Raw genomic sequence first — 21,413 nt, 5'->3', positions numbered from 1 at the left:
CTCGGTTTATACCCAAAGGACCCATTGACATGACAAGGTTTATTCATAATAGCTAAACTATAACCCAACCTAGGTGTTCTTCAATAGATAAATGGATAAAGAAAATGTGGAATATATATTCAAAGGAATATTACTTGGCTTTAAAGAAGAATGAAATTATGGCATTTGCCAGTAAATGGAGTTGGAGAGTACCATACTAAACAAAATAAGCCAATTCCCAAAAAACAAAAAACAAATGTTTTCTCTGATATGTGGATGCTGACCCACAAGGGGTGGGGGCACTAGGGAAGAACAAAGTTACTTTAAATTTCATAGGGGGAGTGGAAGGGAGGGGAGGGGATATGGGGATAGGAAGAATAATAGAATGAAACAGACATTATTACCTTACATACATATATGACTGCAAGACCAATGTGACTACAATCAGAAAAATGATAAATAATACCCCAATTATGTATACAAAATTCATAAATGCATTCTACTTCATGTATAACTAATTAGAACAAATAAAAAAAATTTTTTAAATGTGCACCAGCACTACAAAGAAGAAAAAAAGTATGAAGGTGTTATGTCAGAGAAAGACAAGCACACTAGAAGCACAGGGTAATGGTTGTTTCGGATCAACCTTAAGCTATCTGATAGCCAAGAAAAAGGAAAACCCATGGGGATGCATAGTATTTTCACTATTTGGCTGAAAGACACAATCATTTGGTTCATTTCCAAAGTGGACTTAAATGTATCTAAATGTTTGAAGGACTCGAAACTGCTGTGATAATTTAGAGAGCAATCTCTTAAATTAAGTCTTTATCTTAGTCCCTACATGCTGCTATAATGAAAACCCCACACTACGTAATTTAAGCACAACAGAAATTTATTTCTCACAGTTTTGAAACCAGGATGTCCAAATCCAAAAATCAGAAATGATAAGAATTGTTCTCTGCTTCCAAGAGGGTACCTTGTTGCTACGTCCTCCAGAGAGGAGAAACACCATGGCCTCCCATGACAGAAGAGGGTATTCCCCTTCAAACTTGAGCTCTTTTATATGGGTCCCTATCCCATTCATGTGGGCCTAGCCCTCATGACTTATTCCCTTCCCAAAAATCACACCTCTTAATACTGTTGCATTGGAGATTAGGTTTAAACAAGACTTATGGAAGGGTCACCATCATTCAATTTGTCTCACCAATAAGAAGGCATCAAAGGTATTCTTAAAGGGCAGGATAAATTAATCAATCAATATGCCCTCCGCCTTATAAAGCCACCAGGATTCAATAATAGAGGATTCTACCCTAATAATCTTATCAAGATCTAATCACTTCTCAAAGGCCTCTAAATCCCATAATTGGATTAGGTTTCCACCCTACTAATACCTCACATGGAGATAAATTTCAACACATGAAGCCTTGGAGATTACTCAAACCATATCCAAACCACATCAGTAGATTATAGCAATAGCCTTTGACCATCTTCTTTTGCTTCCACTTTTTAATAGAAAATTGTAAAGTGTACACAAAAGAATTAAAAAAAGAAACCCCAGTGAGCCCATTTTCCTTCTTCATTTCTACTCTTGCTCCCTGACACCTGAGTCTCTAAACAGCAACCAGAACAATACCTTTAAAATTAAATCAGGTTATATTGCTCCTCTGTTTTCACTCACTTGAATCAGGTTAAAAGCCAGTACTTACTCTGAGCAAAATGGCCCTAGGTGATCTGGTCTCCTGCAATTCTCTGCTCTTAGTCTCTGTTTTCTTCCCTTCAAGGATTTCACTCAGTCCAGCCACAATGGCCCTCCTGCACATGAAATACATGAAGCCTGCTTCTGCCTAAGCTGCTCTCTGCCAGAAACTTCTGGATCCCAGATCTCCAGGTTCACTTCTTCACTTCCTGCAAGTCTCTCTCCAGAAAGTCCTCTTTCAGCACTTTCTATCCCAGTCACCATATTTTTTTTCTCCATAGCACCTACCATCATCTATTATATTTTAACATATGTATTTGTTTACTGTCTGTCTCCTCATTAGAATTTAAGCTCCAGGAAAGTGGAGGCCCTCTCTAATTCCCATTGTAGTCACCCAGCACCAAAAACAGTGTTTGCTACTTAACAGATCACTAAATAAATACTTGTTGAATAAGTCAATTAACTTCAACTTTTTTTACACTGGGCTTTAAAAATGGTAAATACTTAAGAGCTATTCTAAAGCAATTCAAAGATTTTCCCCCAGTAACATGATAACAGTCATACACACATCTAGGGGAGATGTGGATATTGCTTATATGGCTCCTTCATTATAAGCTGAAATCACATATGCTTTCTTGTGATCCTTCTTCTTGTGTTATGTAAGTTTAACTTTTTCACCCAAATAGTACATATCCATGATTACTAAGCAAAGCACTATACTATGCTTGCAGAGAATTGATGCCTAAAGTAGCCCTTTTTCTAAGTATCTGCAAGAGAAACATGTTTTAAATAAAGGGGTTGGGATGCCTCCTGAGTGAACAAAACCTCAGTTCACTGATGAACTGATATAGTCCATTCTTCAGCACTGTGCCAAGTACCTGGTAACCAGGCAGTAATACTGGTTCCTCTCTCTTTCCTTAATTTCTTATGAAATTTAACTTCATCCATAATCCTACAGGTTCAGAAAGGAAGCTATAAACAAAAAAGTCATGAAATTAGGCAATAGAGTCAGGATCTGAACCATGACCTAACTTCAGGGGCAATCAATGCCTTTTTCCTACTGACATGCACCTCCCAAATGACAAGATCTGCACAGTGCTTGAAAACACAGATTCTGGCAACAGCCCACAGGAATGTAAGATTCAGCTTTAGTAGTTATTCTATAATTGCAGCACAGGAAAAAAAAAAATAAAGCCATGTCAATCTTACTTCAGAGGATTATAATTTAATTTATCCAAAGGTGTTACTTCTTCAGTTCGAAAAGTATAACAATGTCTGCCTTGACTTTCTTACTAAGAAGAGGTTCTTCTTGCTGAAACATGTCAGTCTGCCTTGTATTCATGCCCTCAAGATAAAACTTACCACTCAGGGAACTGTGTATGGCTCATCTTCTGAGGAACCTTAAAACTAGTCAATTCCCAGCAGCTACTTAAAATATGTGCAAATCTCTCCAGAAATATGTGATTTATATTAAACTAAACATCACCTCAAAGCATGTAAACCTAAGGCTTAGAAATTCTTATACCCAAATTTAAATAGTCCCTAGTGTTTTATATTATGGAATATAAAACACAGCACTCATATTAATATGAAATTAGAAAATTTCTTAAATGATATTCTTAACTTTAGTTTTGGGTAAAGGATTTGGCCAATAAAATATGAGTGAAGTGGCATGCCACTTCTGAACAAAAGCTTTAAAAAGCCACCAAGTAGATGCACTTTTATGTTCCCTCTGCCCCAATAACAGCAATGTCCCAGATAAGAACTGCTACTTCAGCTAGCATCCTGAAATCAGGAATGCAGAATACAACACTAGCTGGCAGGAACCTGAACACAAACATGAAATAATTCTTTATTATTCCAAGCCACTGAGATTTAAAGGCTGTTTAGGAACTCTGCACAATCTAGCAAAAGAGGACTTGAGAAACAAACTACTTTACTTCTTAAGGTCTTATTTATTACTGGCCTCTGAGCTACTCATAGGACAGGCTCACTGTCACTTTTCCAAAAACAAGATATTCTGATGTCATCATAGCATCTTAGGTTTATATGTTTCCCTTTACTATTTTTTGCTCACTCAGGTAAAAATTATTCTGAGCAGGGAAAAAGTAACAAAGGAGAAAACCTTGTGCATGGCATACAACCTGGAAACAGAATGTTTACGTGTGCAGGTAACACAATGCCTTGGTGGCCCAGAAAGTTCCCAAGTAGGACACAAACTAAAAAAAGTATAGAAAACATCAACTGAAAACTCTGGACAAGCTGGGCACACTGGTGCATGCCTGTAATCCCAGCAATTTGAGAAACTGAGATGGTGGGTGATTACAAGCAGGAGGCCATCCTGGGCAACTTAGTGAGACTCTGTCTTAAAATGAAATTTTAAAAAAGGGCCAATCATCTACTTCAGTGGTAGAGTCCTTGCCTACCATGTGTGAGCCCCCAGTTCAATTCCCAGTACCACAAAAAAAAAAAAAAAAAAGTTTCTGCAGCTTCACAGACTGAATTCTGCCCTTTTAACACCAAACAAAATCTGGCTCTTCAGACAAATTTAGCAAATATTTTTCCTCTGCTTTCTCAGACTTCTGGTCAGAACTTGCTGAAATACCATCTTTAAAGAAGGTGAGAAAATAAATAAAACACATTGTCCCTGTGTATATTACCTTTTCTCAGAATTCAAATACTCATCATCTGAATTTTTTTTTTGGTGGGGGGGTTATCAGTGATTGAACTCAAGGGCACTGGACCACTGAGCCACATCCCCAGCCCTAATTTGTATTTTATCTAGAGACGGAGTCTCACTGAGTTTAGTGCCTCACTTTTTGCTGAGGTTGGCTTTGAACTCACACTCCTCCTGCCTCAGCCTCCTGAGCCGATGGGATTACAAATTCAAAAGTAATAAGAAAACAAAGATAATCTACACAAACATATACTGCTACAAAATTTTGTATAAAACAATTTTATATCCTATGTTTACATCTTAGTCAAAACAAAAGAAAAAGTAGAAATGAACTCAACCAATTTCAGACACACTAGCCCTTTCACCAAAAGAGACAATGTCAACAAAAGAGAAAAAGAACAAAGCACTTTTTTTGCACAAGGTAATATTCCTTTAGGACACAGAAAAGATGAGATCCTGTACTGATGAAAACTGAATAGGAAAGATACAATAAATATAAAATAACAATAGCAACACTTAAAAAGGAAGAAAAGAAAAAATAGTAACAGCATGAGTCTTTAAGACTAGATATCAAATATTTTTGGGAAAATCTGACGAAGAGAGCCTGAAATACAGAACAGTAGCCCTGTTCAAATACTATAATGTCAAAATTTGTCCTGGCTATAAGAAACACATTGGATTAGCAGAGAGCAGTTATGATCTTTTTTTTTTTTTTGTGGTGCTGGGGATTGAACCCAGGGCCTTGTGCTTATGAGGCAAGCACACTACCAACTGAGCTATATCCCCAGCCCCAGTTATGATCTTAAACAAGGAACATCCAAAGTCTCTGTGTCCCTTTCATAAAAATAAGGTATACTCCACTGCTTGGGCCTTCTGCTTAGAAAATCTCACTACAGGGCTGGGGTTGTGGCTCAGTGGTAGAACACTTGCCTAGCATGTGTGAGTCACTGGGTTCAATTCTCAAAACCACACATAAATAAAATAAAGACCCACTGACAACTACCACTGGGTTCAATTCTCAAAACCACACATAAATAAAATAAAGACCCACTGACAACTAAAAAAAAAAGAAAAAAAAAAAAAAAAAGAAAGAAAATCTCACTGCATGCTTACTTTTTGTTTTATGTCTCCATAAGCAAATTGAAATAAATTTATCTCTCTGTATTCCCCAGGAAAACTGGAATTAGGAGGACACTGTGGTCAATAATTTTATCCCAGGAAAGATGCTAATAAATATCAGTCCTAACACCTGCCCTACACACACCCCTACACGTAGAATTCATTCAGTTCTTCCACACAAAGGCCTGGTTATGAACAAACTGTCTACTGCATATCTAAGGAATCAGGCCAGTTCAAACTGTTTAGATTATTAAAACGTCACATCTTTGGGATTCTTCAGTACAGTATCTTCCAATCCCATCATATAACTAAAAATCATAAAACTGACCCCTGAATTTTTTTAAAGTTTTGAAGTAAAAACATTTGTGAAACAGGTAAGAAACCCACACTTTTAACTGCCTGACTCCAAACTTCCAATTCTCAAAATTCAATTATTTTTTACTTTTATCAACGTATTTTGGGGGATTCTCCTTTGATCTTAAATTAATAGATGAGCATTCTATCTCAGAAACTTATAGCCCACAATACTGAAGTCAAGAATTTCCTTGTACACAATAAACCCCTGCTCTTCTTTATCAATTCTATTAAGTTAGAAATTCTGAAAAACAACAAATTATGTGTTCATTTATGAATATGTAAAACAAATCTCATTATGTACAACTATAATGCACCAATTAAAAGAATGTGGAAAGAAAAAAAGGAAAAAAAAAAAAAAAAAAGAAAAGAAACTCTGTGAAACTAAAGTTAAAAAGTTAAAAAAAAAAAATTCACCTTAAGGGAGTAAAAGACATGCTGGTGGCAAAAGTAAAAAATAATGATGAACTTAAACCTTGACAAATTACTTGATTACTTGATAAAAAGACAAAGGTGGCTTGTGAAGACTGTATTTTTATGAACTACTGATTAAAAAAAAAAAAATACACCAACTTACCAATAACTAATGCTCCTCTTTCTGCAAAAGCCAGGGCGTAGGCTCGGCCCAAACCTAATTTAAAATAATCAGAAAATGTCAGAATTATTTTAGTCCACTCAACTCAGTCCCCATTTGAAAGTCAGAGGTGAGCAATTAATTACAACAGTAGAGTCTTCATTTGCATTCTCAACCTCAACTCCACTCTCATTTGCTTGCAAAGACTAGAAAGCTTAAACTACATTTTCCACCCACTCTACTTACATTTCATAACCTGCTACCTAGTGCTAAAATGCCAGATGTGAACTAGATTCCACCATTAAATGCGTTTGCACAAAGTTTAGAAAGTGTAAGTGAGAGAAGTCACCTTACTGGAATTAAGAAGAAGCTGATTTTCTTTGAACCCTCCTATTTATTAAAAAGCAGCGACTGTGAAGGCAACTTATTTTTCCAGCTTCCTAATCCCTGAATGGCACCTTCCATACTTTAAAGCCCTGATGTCCTATAAATACTTGAGCTGTGACAGCGTTCCAATGGCAGACTCAGAACTACTGGCTCCTCTAATGTACCAGTTCTATATTGTTTCAAAAGTCACTTCAAGAAAAATCACTAAAACCCAACTGCCTGTATTAAATCCTTTTGTTTAAATATCTAACAATTTCTGTATCCTGTTCTGAAGCTATACACACACAAAAATTTAATTATGAATCAGAGATAGGAAGTATAAATTTATATACCCAAAGATATGTGTACATATACAGGTTTTATAATATGTATAACTTAGAATATCTCGGGAAGAATACATTAGAAACTAGCAATTAGTAATTACCTTTGGAGAACCAGACTCTGGCAGCAACTAGGAGTAAAAGACTTACTTTTACATTGTTTAAATTTTTTAATGTGTACATGTTTTAAAATTTAAGTTAATCGATAAATTAAATTGATAAGTGGATGAAATGAATTGACAATTTTTATTTGGGACTAATGATACATAAGTATACAGATAACAAACTAAGATGAATAAATTATTACTAAGATGGATAAATTATCAGGCTTTCCCAAAAAGAAAGAACTCAAAATAAAAATTTTATTTTCAGAACCCAAAATATAAATTTTCTGAAACTAAAAGATATCACCACATAGTTTATTTTATAATTTAATCCAATCTGAATGGATGAGAGAATTCAACCAATTTACAAATAAGAGGGTTGCTAGGCTCATACTTTTCTAGTCACAATTCATTAATGTTTCAAGGTTAGTTTGATGGGATGTAATCAGTATTAATTAAAACAACAAAATTTCAGAGTGCACTGCATTTACTATGTATTGTGTCATGAACTTGCTTCAAATAAATATTGTGTGTGTGTGTGTGTGTGTGTGTGTGTGTGTGTGTGTGTGTGTGTGGTCAGTCTGGTGGAGAATGCAACGCTGTCAGTCACTGTCAAAAGAAATTTAAAATACCCAAAGCATTACATTATTATCTTCAAAAACAAAGAGTAAGCAAAATATGGGTATAAAATACTTGGCCACCAATTACTAATGAAATCATTCTCTGAAAGACAAACTAAAGATTCAGTTATTAATTAAGATGTGAAAGTACATATGAATTAACTGACAATTCCATTGTTTGTGACTTTTAATATATAATTCAAATAATTCCTTTATTTGAAGGTATTATAAAAGGGAAATCCAAGATGCATAAAGTCAAGATCCCTTGCATGTGGAGGTTACCGAGATCACCCACTGGGGGAAACTAGAGCAAAAATATTACTGCAGAGCATCTGTGTTTGTGTGAGTGGTTTTTTTAAAATTTTCATTCTTCAAAAATTGCGTTTTGTTTTTTCACATAACAATTCTTCACTTTGCTTCTCCTGAAATATACGAGGATCTGGCAACTTTCCTAACGAATGACCCACTTCAGAAACGCCTGTGTTCATTTCTTCACTCTTCCGGTCCATTGCCATTTAACTCCGCTATCATTTACCTCGCCCTTGACCGCATCTGCGTTTACAACCTTTGCCAGGATTCCAGTGGACTTTGAGAATGGAGCCTGGCTTGGTAAGCGTACAATAAAAACTCCAGTAAAGAGAGCTCTTACCAGATGGATGCCCAGTTCACAGGCCCTCTCAAGAACTTAAACATCAGACAGAATTAAAGAAACACTAAACAACTGACTTTTCAAAGTCAAGAAGCTGGCCTCTCAGCTCCTTGGATGGGAGGGACCTCCACGCCCCAGGCGGCTTTTCGGGCCTTTAAGAGATCAGACCAAGGCCTAAGAGTTCCCCGGCACCAAGTCTCAATCGACACCCACAGAGCCAAGAACTTTCACCCAGTTGTGCGACCCAGCAGCCCAGCCTGGTCTCTCTCAGGAAGACCTGAGACCTTGGGAAGCTGCCGGGAGGTGCCGGGGGAAAGCAGGCTGCACCTGCCAGAGTCACCAGGGGTTTCTGGCTCCCCTCTCACGGCCGACCCCCCGCACCCGCACTCGCACCCATCAGATTCAGCGCCTTGAGAACAGCGGTTCCTCCCACCACAGCCGCCTCCGGGTCCAGCTCTCCCTCTGCAAGTCGCTCCGCCACCCCTGCCCGCAGTCCCGACCCTGGGAACTGGACTGCGACCACACGCTCAACCCTGGCCCGAAATGGAGGGCCCGCGGCGTGAGGGGGGCGCGCGCCGGCCCTACGATCTTCCAGGCTCACCTCCTCCGGCACCGGTGACCAGTACCACACGCCCATCGAACCTGAGAAGCGAACCCATGACTCCTGCCTGCAGCCTCACACACACAAACAGTGCGACTGGGCTCAACCTGCGAGACTCGGAGGAGCTGGGGGAGTGGCGGGGGCGGGAATACGAGCGAGAGATCTTGAGGGTTTCTGGGAAGAAAACAGGCGCCTAATTTCCCAAGTGCGCCTGCGTGGGGAAAGCATGGCCTTCTGGGAAATGTAGTCCAGCCTGACTACTTGCTCGGAGACCCTGTCCAAGAGGCTTGGTTTAAGAAGTCCGTTCCTGCTGCTTGAAGAATGGAGCTGCCAGAACCTGTGTGTTAGCACTCCACGTTTATCCCCTAGCGTTTCCTAAACCATTTTCCGGGTTTAGGAACCGGCCTAGAGAAATATCATCCTTGAGGGGCTTTCATATATAGACCTAAGTGGGAAAGGTACCCTTAGCCGTGGTAAAGACTTCTCAATGTAATCCCTGAATCTCTTGCATAAAAATCCCCCGGTAACGTTCAAAAGGCAGAGCCCTAGACCCCCACCATTGACCTCCTGAAATAGAATCAGAAGGAACCAAATAAATAAATAAATAAAGGTTAGCAAAGTACTCTTAAATAAATTTTGTGCCTCCCTCACGCTAGGGGCTTCCCCCCCCACCCCCCACCCCCGTCCAGGGATACATGAGCAGCATCTGTTAAGGTCATATGGTGTCATCCGTTCATTCAACGTTTATTGAGCGTCTACTAGATTTAAGTTTACAGCTGAGTAATAAAATCCTTGAAGCTATTCAAAGGTGATAAACTTTCAATACGGTGTAAACTGTTAAGACTTGTGACAAAGGTGTGTAAGTATTCTAATTGATTATGCCAAAATAAACTGACTCTGTTTAAGGCAGGAAAACATTACAAAGCAAATGAAGCAGAATTGACTAAAAAAGCAAGCTCTGAAAAGAAAGAAGGGAATTATGGGCAGGGCAGATAAAAATCACTTTTAGGAAGGAAATGGATGAAATTACAAAACTAAGCAGATCCAATCAAATCATGCTTAAATGTTTGAGCTTTGTGCAGAAAACAGTTTTGAACAGTATTACTCCAGACCATAGGCAGAACACATATCATGGAAAGATTCCTTCCTGCTTTATGGGGGGTTAATTATAGGTGGACAAGAAGAATGTATAAAAAATGTAGGGGACATTATGGAGGTCAGTAAGAGGAAATGTTGGAGAGAAAATGAACATTTGGAAATGGAATTTATAGGTATTTGTAATTAACTGAATGTGGGTGTGAGGAATGAGAAACTAAAATAACACCATATTTCTGGCTCAAGAACCTAGGTTATAGTGGGCCACTTACCAAAACTAGAAATACTGTGGAAAGAGCAACTTTTAGAGGGAAATATGGTTTCCATTTCAGAAAAACTGTGCTTAGGAAGAGGAAGTGAAACTTACAACTACAGATGCCTAGCAGACAGCCGTGGTTCTAAGCTCTGTAAGTTTGGTTTCAGTGCTCCAGCAGAGCAAGAGAAGTGTCTCTGTAACCCAAACCTAAATCTCCAGAGTGCACATCCTTTCACTGTCAGCAGGACCCTAGACCAGCCTCATTCTCTTAGCCATTTGTCCACATCTGCTTTATGTTGTTTGACCCTTGAATTCTGATACACATGGAAACCCAGGGAGACAAGCTCCAAGAGCACTGCATTCAAAGATAAGAAAGAGAATTAGAGATATGGGTAGAGCAGCATGCCTGGTAAAATGGAGACTCTGGAGCAAGGTCCAGGATGGGGATTCAGAGGACAGCCCTTGAGAGAGATTAGCAAGGTAACAGCCAAATTGTACAACCAGGCACACAGGCCAGCTTCAATTGGCATGAAAATGAAGTTCCCTCACCTTTCACCCTTATATTAAAAAGGGTAACCTGGCACACTACAACCCCCACCCCCAGTCATTCAGGAAGTTGAGGTAGAAGAATTGAAAATTGGAGGCCAGCCCAAGGAATTTAGGAGACCATGTCTCAGGATGAAAAATTGTATCTCAGTGATAGAGTGCTTGCCTAGCATTCCAGAGGCCCTGGGTTCATCCTAATACCAAGGAAGGAAGGAAGGAAGGAAGGGAGGGAGGGAGGGAGGGGGAGGGAGGGAGGGAGGGAGGGAGAGAGAGAGAGAAAGAGAGAGAGAGAGAGAGAGAGAGAGAAGAAGAGGAGGGGAGGGGAGGGGAGGGGAAGGGAGGGGAGGGGAGGGGAGGAAGGAAAAGAAGGAAGAGGTACAGTATGGCCAGGACCTTCAACCAATGGGGCACAACACCTAGAGATAAATCTTGCTTCTGGGTCATAAGCCCACTCTTCTGGTACCCACCCACCCCCTACTCTTCAAAAGCAGGTCTATGTGCAGCTCTCCTTGGTTGAGACCAATGAAGAACCCCTTTGCTAACTGGAAACATGGGAATGCTAAGTTCAAGGGTAGCCTGTACAACAACTCAGTAAACTCTGATATTTGCACCCCTGCTCCCTGCAAGGAAGAAGTCACCACAGCTATGTCAACTGAGCAGCCATACTTGTTCAGTGTAACTTCAGGGAGGAATCCTTCAGACTTATGCACTGATCCCTTTGCCTAGCTTCACAGTGGAGCAAGCTCTCAGATTACCATTGTGAAATATTTGTTTCAATCTTATATGGCAATCTTTCTTATTTAACCAAATAATCCTGTTATTATGGTTTAAAAAAATTAAAAACCACAGCTCATTATTCCTACTTCTAGAAATTAAACAGCAAAATCAAGTCAATTGTAACCTAAGAGAAGGTGCATTCAGCCATGGGCCCATAACCTAAGTGAGAATTGGGTCTCTCTCAGCCATCACCAAGGAGCCAATATTCCACTTTCAAGTCTCAAAATTCAGTTTTGGCTAGTACTGAAGACAGTTAACAGGAATAGGAAAGTACAAGTGACAAGTGCAATAAGTGTCCATATGACTTGGATAGGAATGAGAGGCAATAAGTATAGAGGAATTACAGTTATCAAAGTAAAACAAGGTACATAATTCATGAAATTAACATACTACAAAAGAGTGTTTTGCTATACAGCTACAGCTTATTTTCTCTAATGGTCTCTAATAGGACTTGCCCTCACATCCTATTCTTGTGGGAAGGAAGATGGGGAAAAGAGAAATAAACTCAGCCATTAAGAGCAACTTGAACCAGGTTCATCTGTGAACACTTACAATCTCAGCAACTTGGTAGGCTGTGTCATGAGCACGCTATGTCACTAAAATAGACCAAACATGTTTGCGTCTTTCCACAGTGTCAGAATTTAGTAATAACAATAAATTCACAGGCTACATCACTTTCATCACTGGCAGTTCTCTGAATACTTGTGGGTCACACCTGATAGTCATAAGCCGGGTAATCACAAGTTCTTTTATTCCAATCTTAATTTCCAATATCAATAACACTCAAGTCACATATTACATTCTCTTCTATACAAATATATATAGCAGAAAGGCTAAGAAAGGGTAAAGGCAGCCACAGAAGTTCAGGAGACTGAACTGAGAGCAAAGACAGAAAGCAGATATGAGTGCCAAGAGTTACTCTAGGTCGTCAAATAAGATTAGTAACTAGCCAAAGAACGTGTTCAAGGTGCAGAGCTGTCAAAATACAGAAACTTATTCTAGGCCACAGTCTGGAGGGACAGCAGTTTTTCAGCGTCAGCTTGAAGTGGGATTTACATGGTTCTCACAGACAGAAAAAAAACACACTCTGCTAAAGCCCAAAGACATAGATTAGGAGGTTCACGACTGTGGCAATTTTCCTGGGCAAGGCCCACGGTGAGGCAACAGGGTCAAAGTGCTGCCAAGTTCCCTCTCGTGGTGCTCTTCATTTTATGGGTTTCCAGTGGGGCATTGCATCATCCAGGGTTCTGGTGTGTTTGGTAAGCTCGTGGGCCTGGTTTTTCCAATAGGAGTTTGGTACTCCCATGCATCTATGTGCTTCTAATGAATTCAATAAGTTCACAGGTGGTCGTTCTTATTAGCATGATTAATTTATTTATCAGTTTGTGCCCTTATGGTTGTGACAGGTAGATGGTGGTTGTTCACTTGTGCAAACAAGGTGTACAGTTATTCAACTTCGACACTTAAAATGAATTAGCTTATGGCAAACTACTGCTTTGCAAAATGGAGTAGCAAAGGTTTAGGCACAGCCTGAAAACTACCATCTACATTCAAAGAATAACTCAGAGCAGTGCACAGCCTCTCCACACTGAGGCAGGAAGATCACAAATTCGAGGCCAGTCTCAACAATTTAGTGAAACCCTCATTCAAAATAAAAAATAAAAAGGGCTTGGGCTGTAGCTCCATGATCGAGGACCCCAAGGTTCAATTCCCAGTACCACATACACTCACACAGAAAAAGCAACTTGGTCTGGTCTATTTCAGGAAATTTCTCTCCCTCTTTCCTCTTCCCTCTTCCTCTAGCCTATATGTCAAACTAACATAGAGGAAAGATTTGTCAGGATAGGGACATTCTTTAAGGCCAGGCTGGCCTCTACTTCTCCCTCCAATTACCAATGAAACTTAGTCAATTTCTTTCAGAGTAACTGAGAGATCTCAGTGGCCCTCAACCCACCTACCCTCTATGCCCCAACTCAAATCTAGATAGCTTTAAAATAGTATTTAGATCAATATGTAGGTTTAGTTATTCCTAAAATTTGTGATTTATCTCTTGCTCTCTGTACTATTTTAGTGAATTCTATGGGATTCAAATTTATTTTTATCCAAATAAAAAATATTAAAATAAACATTTTACACAAACAATAGTATATCCCTTACATGCTAGCCAAAAGTCAAGAGACAGGAAGAAAGGGTTTCAGATAATTCACCAGATAAATTGACGATAAGGCAATAGCTATTCTGTAGCAGTCATCCTATGCTGATCAAGATCACCTGCAAGGCAATCTAAATTTCTAGAAGTCTAAATTTCTATCCTTTCAATTGTTCCATCTTTTCAGGCTGATCCAGAAAGGAGGAAAGAGATGCTAGCTCCCTGAAGAACCTAAGAGATTATGCCACCTATTCTTTCTACTCTTTCTCCATCCTTTTCCCAATAAGAATTCTGCTTATTTATTATTTATTTATTTATTTATTTATTTATTTATTTATTTATTTATTTATTTGGTACTGGGGATCAAACCCAAGGATGCTTAACCACTGAACCACATCACCAACCTTTTTTTTTTTTTTTTTTTTTTTTTTGTATTTTATTAGAGACAGAGTCTCACTGAATTGCTTAGGGCCTCACTTGCTGAGGCTGGCTTTGAACTCACAATTCCCTGCCTCAGCCTCCCTAGCTGCTGAGATTACAGGCACTTGCCACCACATCTGGCAAGAATTCTGTTTCTTTTTCCTGCTGGTTAGAATTCCTCCTAAGTGCACTCTCTTTGCTCCAATCTAAAGAATGTCTCTCTTCTAAGAAGTCACTGTTCCATGGGAGAAACAAGCTTTATGGGTCAGTCCTCATGAGGTATAGAAAGCTGAGAGGGAATGAGGGGATATTACAGTGAAACCATATTCTTTTTTTTTTTTTTGCCACCCAGTATCCACCAACTTCCTATTGTTGAGAATAGGAATAATATTGAGAATTTCCCACCTGTTTCCTACCTCAAAGGTTGAAAATGCTCACTATTCATCTTCCTAGCCTCCCTTGAAGCCAAGCATAGCTTATGATCTAAGTTTGCCAATCAGATACTTCCTCCCAAGGCATTGAAGTGGAAATTAATGATTGATGGAGTGAATGAGAAATTGTTTAGAATCTGTTCTGGTGAAAGGTGATAGAAGCAGGAAAGACATTTTCATTTTAGCCAGAGTAGGCAAGATTCAATGGCAGTAGTCTCAGAGGTACAAGTGGCAGCATTTAGTACCCAGCTGCAAGAGTGGCTGGCATAAGTTGAGCATAGTTCCTGGCTGCAGAACTTCCCTGGCTCCCCTAGAAATTCTGTCAGCTACCCTGTGTCCATTTAATATTTCTTCTACTTATATCAACCAGGGTCCATTTTTCTCACTTGTGAACAAGAATCCTGAGTGATACAAATATTTCCAAAGTATTATCCTTTGTCAAATTGGTCATGGTTGAAGCCACAGTTTTGGTATTGATTTTAAACAGATGCTGGGCCTAATACTTCCCCCATCCTTTGCAGGGTGTTCATGGCCCCCGACAACCAAAAATACCTTTTCTATTAACAGGCTTCTTCTAGTCATGAAGGAACCTTGATGGATTATCTCTATCAAAAGTAGTGAGCCATTGTGGCACACTTCTGTAATCCCAGTAGTTTGGGAGACTGAGGCAAGAGGATTACGAGTTCAAAGCCACCCTCGGCAACTTAGCAAGGCCCTAAGCAACTAAGCAAGACCCTGTCTCAAAATAAAACATAAAACTGGCTGGGGATATGGCTCAGTGGTAAAGTGCCCCTGGGTTCAATCCCTAGGACCAAAAAAAAAAAAAAATTAGTCACTGGTTCTGATATATGAGAAATTATTTTAGACATGTAGATAAAACATGCTAATCATTAATATAAAATAAGGCAATACTTACATATATTATAATATTAATATAAAATAACAAATCCTGTTCAGAGGCAATTATCAGTTGGTCTCTTGTGTTTCTGCCTATAACCAACTAAACTTTTGTTCCTGTCTTTACAAAGATGTTTGTATAACTAGCAGTATAATCAATTGGAAGATAGAGATAACCCTTCCCTAGGGAACAAAGGTCAGGTTTATTTACTGTCCAGTATAATAAATACAATATTTCCCTCTAGAGCAAGGGTCAGGCAGGTTTCCTTGCATCCATTATAAAAGATCCAGGTTCTCTAAGCTCAGAACTCTTCGGAAGTGGCAAAAAACCACTACATTCCAAGCATCAACATAGGCCCCTGTGCCTCTCAATCATGGGACGTGACGGGACAAGGGATCAAATACAAACATGAAGCTCATGGAGCTTACTGTGCTGTACACACTAAAGTCCTTTTGTCTCTGACCCAGAAGTGTTACATTCTATCTCAGCATCTATTGAACTATGCTAACATTAGCTTACAGCTGAATTACAATCTCGGGCCTTTCGCAATTCTTGACAAATTAGGTTAAAAAGAAAAATAAACACATAGGGCAAAGAAAAGAGCTCCTAAACTGGATGTGGTAGCACTGGCCTATAATCCCGACAACTCAGAAAGCTGAGGAAGATCACCAGTTTGACGCCAACATGGGCAGCTTAGCAAGACCCTGCCTCAAAAACAATAAAAAATTAAAATATAACTGGGGATATGGGTCAGTGAGAGAGTGGGTTCAGGGTTCAATCCCCAGTGCCATCAAAAATAAAGAAATGAAAAGAAAGCTCATAATTTCAACCAGAGTATCATGAAATGCTTCAGGAAGGAAGAGGCATTTGATCTAAGCTTTAAGGACTTAGGTAGGCATGACATTAATTGAAATAGGAAGCCCAAAATAGGGGGAGTTTGTTAAGGATAGAAAAGCAGAGGGGGAGCAGGGGTGGATCTCATGAATTTGATCTGACATATGAATTTCAGGATGTAAGTGAGGCCTTTTCGTGGACAACCCAGAAAGCAGTTGGAAAAACAGGTTTGGAAATAGAGAAAAGGCATCTGTAAAGACTGAGAAACAGTGAGTGAGAGCTGTGGCAATGACCAGAAAAATATAACATCCATCTAAGGGAGAGTAGAAAGTGAAGCAGTCAGTAGCATCAGATGCCACAGAGAATGTGTGTAATTGGAAACTGTTGTCTTGACAGGCTTATCTAGAATCAATCACTACTTGGGAAGGAGAAGTTTTCTGAACCTTAAATTGTGTGTCAGCTTTGGCCACAGTGAAGAGGATGTATTTCATCCCTCCTTCATACAGCTGCACTCAATATCTTGCTCCCAAACAAAGAGAAATGACCAGTTTAATGGAAGAGAGTCAGAGACATCCACTGAACCACTTTACTAATGGTTAAGGACACCATGATCTATATCAGATCCTGCCATTTCTCTTTCACTTTCTACACCTGTACAAGGGGCTATCTTCTATTTCCTTTCTGCTGTCATGTAGATCAACAAACTGGTCAAGATGGTTTCTCAGCTGATAAGAGACCCAGTCATCTCCTTTCTGGCCACACCATCAGCTTGGTTCAGACCATCACTTGAGATGTCATGGAGTAGCCATCCTAGGCCACTGAACATTGAGACAAGAATGCTTTTTTTTTTTTTTTTTTTTTTTTTTTCAATCTGTGTTATTTTGTTTTCTTTTGGAACATGTGGGTATAGCTTTCCTATCTCTGCAGTTTTGAAGCTTGGGGTATGAAATAGGGAGGGGCCCACAGAGAATACTGAACATATTGGTGCCCAGGGTGGCAACAAATGAGAACTATCATCTGGAATCAAACTATGACAGATAAAATTTTCTGTATTTACTATGACTAGTTTAGGCTGTCATTGAGCAGCTGGTGACTTTAGATTACAACTTTGCCAGCTGATTTCATACCACAGTAGCTTAGGTAAACAAGAAAATAGATTCATTTGGGGATCAACTCAGGCTTTCCAGAAACTCACATTCCATAAGTCAGAATCAAGTCTTGACTAGAGATGGAAATTTCTTTCTTGGGGGGGGGGGGGTCACAAGAAATCTTCTAGGGGACACAATACAGAATAGGCAGCTGTACTATGCACAAATTTCAGGTCCATTACTAGAACCAGGAATGGAGCCCTTCGGACTTGGATTTTTCTCAAACTCAATTTATAGGTGAAAACCTAATAGATTTTTTTTTTCTATTTTCTTTCTCCTTTATCTTACTTCCTGGCCTTGAAAAGCGGGTTGGACCTGCTGCAGCAAGAAAGTGTATGCAGGAAAGAAACTCCTATGCATCCTATGGAGTACTAAATTTATGTCAGTGTGCCCTCAGTGGGCCTCTGAAGCCTAGCCAGAGTGGTGACAATAACTGCATCACAGCTACAGAAAGCCTTGGGTTTACGCAAGGTATCAGGAGAGCACACAGAATCATAACTACCCTCTTTACAATTTCCCAGTTGGGTTTAGGTTTATCAACCCTGGCCAACTGGCACAATACATCCGGTAATCTGACAAACTCAGACAAGAAGCTTTTCTCTTTCTCATTCCCCAGATAATCCTAAATCACTTGGCTGGCACCTGCAATATAGGTCTGGCTTATACTGGGATCTGGGAATATCATTTTACTTGTAATAACTGCCGCTAATGTTTTCTAAAGATTGTGGGTGAGTAGCTGCTGTGACACTGGTTGTATAGATCCTTATACTCTTTGGAAAAGTAAGACGCATGAGGGAACTGCAATTGGGTTAGTCCTACTTTGGAAGTATTAGAGGAGTTTAGTTCTATTCTAGTTTAACAGCACAAGATACAGTGATAGCAGCCAGTGGTGATGAGTGTATAAAAGTTAAACACTTTTAACAAAAGCAGAACTGTACTTATCTCTTGAACACATCAATTCCAATGCAGAAGGTAGGATTTGAACATTCCTACATTCAAACCTTTTTTTTAAATACAGGTTGCTATGAATTGGGTATTGATCTTGGTGCTAAGAGCAAAACATACAAGGTCCCTGCATTCTTCAGGGAGAAAAGCAATGATAGATATACAAATAAGTATATAATTCCAGATCATAGCTGAGGAAAAATATATGACAAACAGATTTCATTCTGTCCTAAGCACTTTCTTAGTGTTTTAAAAATATTAATTCATCTGATTTCCTCACAACTTACAAAGTAGGTGCTATAAATGTCTTTATCTTCAAATGAGAAACCTGATAACAAAAAAGTTAAATAACTTAGCTAGCACCTAGTGAAGTGGGCATTCAAACCCAGTGGAGCAGCTCTCTTGCTAAAATGAGAATATGGGATTCAAAGAAGTTTGGAAATAGAGATGAGGGGATGGGAGTATTAATTTAGAGTGGGTATCTATGAAAGGCTTATGAGGAGTAAATTTTGAGCTAAGACCTGAAGGAACCAGTCAAGCCAGGATGGGGACAGGGCACACAGACTGTGGGAAGAACACCTTAGCACATCTTCATACCAGACAAAGAGGCAGACAAAGACCAGATTGTGTAGAGTCCTGCAGACCACAGTAAGGAGTCCACACTGTAATTAAATGGAAAGCCCTTGAAAAGTTAAGGAAGAAGATAACCTGATATGTAAAACTATACACCCTCCTATGTATATTATAAGAAGGTAAATGAATAGACAAAGGCCCAAGAAGAGCATGCCAACTGCTAACAGGTTAGTTCTGAAGATGGGTTGGAGCCCATGACAATGATCAAGGGAACTCTCACTTTATCTGGATCTTACATGAAAATGTACTTGTGTAATTATGCAAATGAAACTTTTTTTGAACAATTTAAGTTCCATGAAATCCCATTTTTCATGTAACTTAAAACCTACTCAATTACAAACAGATGCATCATACTTAATAAATCAGTAGAGCTGGGCATGGTGGCGCACACCTGTGATCCCAGTATCTCGGGAGGCTGAGGCGGAAGGATCATGAGTTCAAAGTCAGCCTCAGCAACTTAACAAGGACCTAAGCAACTTAGCCAGACCCTGTTATCAAAATAAAATATAAAAAAAGGGCTTGGGATGTGGCTCATTGGCTAAGTGCCCCTGGGTTCAATCCCTGGTACCTAAAAAGAAAAAGAAAACAGTAGAACAGCTTGTGAAGCCTGAGTGACAAGATGTATATCTCCCCTGCAGAAATTACAAGTGGCCAAATGCATTGCATATTAAACAAACCAGTTTGGTGAGCACAGAAGTTGGGAATTCAGAGAAGAGTCATACTAACAAAAATTACATTGTGAGGTTGAGAAAAGCAGATTCAGGATTCAAAATTTCAGGCTGGCTTCTCTCAATAGGAAGCAATTAATAAATCCTGGGCATTGCGTAAACTATGATACCCACTTTCAGTGCAAAGCTGAGCTACCACCAGCTTTTGTCTCCTTGTACAGAATGTACCTGATGAAATATGCTTCATTAGTAAAACTGCCTTACCTGGCTCACCTACTCCTCTGATGTTTGAGCCATTTGAGATTTCCACTTTCATATTTCATTCCTTTCAATCTTCCAGCTACCTGTTCACAGTCCCTCATTCATCACATAATGTATTTTCTGCTGTTGTGTCCTCCACCTCAGCTCCTTTAATACAATACTGCTTGGAGACTTCAGAATCATTAGGCATTGGACTCATTGAATTGGGCCCATCCAATGCCTCGTCTTCTGTTTAATGACCTGACTTTCAGTGACTTTTTTTCAAATCCAATCAACCGTTCACATTTTTCTCCCATGGTTATACTCTGGGCATGTTCATTACCCGAAAACCTTACCACTTCTTGAAATCTCCCGTCCAACTATCCTACCTTTCTAGCGCAAGTCCTCCTATTGCAGAATTCTTCCCTATCACTATGGCTCAAATGCAGTGTCTCCCGGCTCTCTCAATTCCCAGAGCCTTTCCTGTCTTCATTTCCTATCTCACTTAGACTTCAAGATACCTCATACCAATCCACAACCTCCTCTTTTCCTCCTATGATAGTTCCTAGAAAACTTTGAGATTTTCCAGTCTAAAATGTTTTCTCACTTCTATCATTTCCTCTAGATACATGAGTTACTTACAGGTTTGTTTCTTAACATCATAGGGGAGAATTTTCTAATAATCTTTTGTGTTAATGGTTTCAGGCTTAATGCATTTATAGCAAAAAACACCGATTTTCAGTCCTTTTTAATATACGGAGATTGGCCTTAAGAGCCATCATTTTGCCAACATTAGTAAAGATTCCATGTGTACTTGAAAAGAATGTGTAAATTGCACTTTGGAGCTTAGAGTTCTATATATGGTCATTAAGTTTGCAGATCATACCATTCAAATTTTCCATATCCTTACTGATATTTTGCCTGCATATACTATCAGTTACTTTTTTTTTTTTTTTTTTGGTGCTGGAGATTGAACCCAGGGCCTTGTACATGCGAGGCAGGCACTCTAGCAACTGAGCTATATCCCCAGCCCTACTATCAGTTACCGAGAGAAATATATTTAAAAGAACCCAGTATGATTGTGGATTTTCTAAATCTCCTAATGTTCTCTTTGTATGTTTTGCTTTATGTACTTTGAAGTTATGCTGCTTCCTTCCTCTGATCCTCAATGCTATGGAAAAGTAGCACTCAGAAAACTACCAAAACCCTCTTTAACAAGAGGTTTAGTTTTTCAAATTTCTGTTGAAATTCTCTGATTGGTATTTCACTGGAAAATAATCACTGTGGCCAAGG

At 39.3% G+C, this 21,413-nt stretch overlaps 1 protein-coding gene across 1 annotated transcript in view; it reads right to left on the bottom strand.

Moving 5' to 3' along the window:
• Positions 1-9,248, bottom strand: part of HSD17B4 (hydroxysteroid 17-beta dehydrogenase 4) — a 134,572-nt gene extending 125,324 nt beyond the window's left edge. The window contains exons 1-2 of the mRNA XM_079145668.1: positions 9,081-9,248; positions 6,403-6,456 (exon numbers count right to left, since the gene is read on the bottom strand). Of these exons, the coding sequence (XP_079001794.1) occupies positions 6,403-6,456; positions 9,081-9,138 (112 nt within the window). The 5' untranslated portion in view covers positions 9,139-9,248. The remainder of the gene's footprint in view (positions 1-6,402; positions 6,457-9,080) is intronic.
• Between the last annotated feature and the right edge of the window lie 12,165 nt (positions 9,249-21,413).

This window comes from Sciurus vulgaris (assembly GCF_902686455.1).
Source record: "Sciurus vulgaris genome assembly, chromosome: 6".
NCBI classification, from domain to species: domain Eukaryota; kingdom Metazoa; phylum Chordata; class Mammalia; order Rodentia; family Sciuridae; genus Sciurus; species Sciurus vulgaris.
The sequence above is the reverse complement of the archived record's forward strand: the minus strand, read 5'-3'. Positions and strand labels throughout refer to the sequence as shown.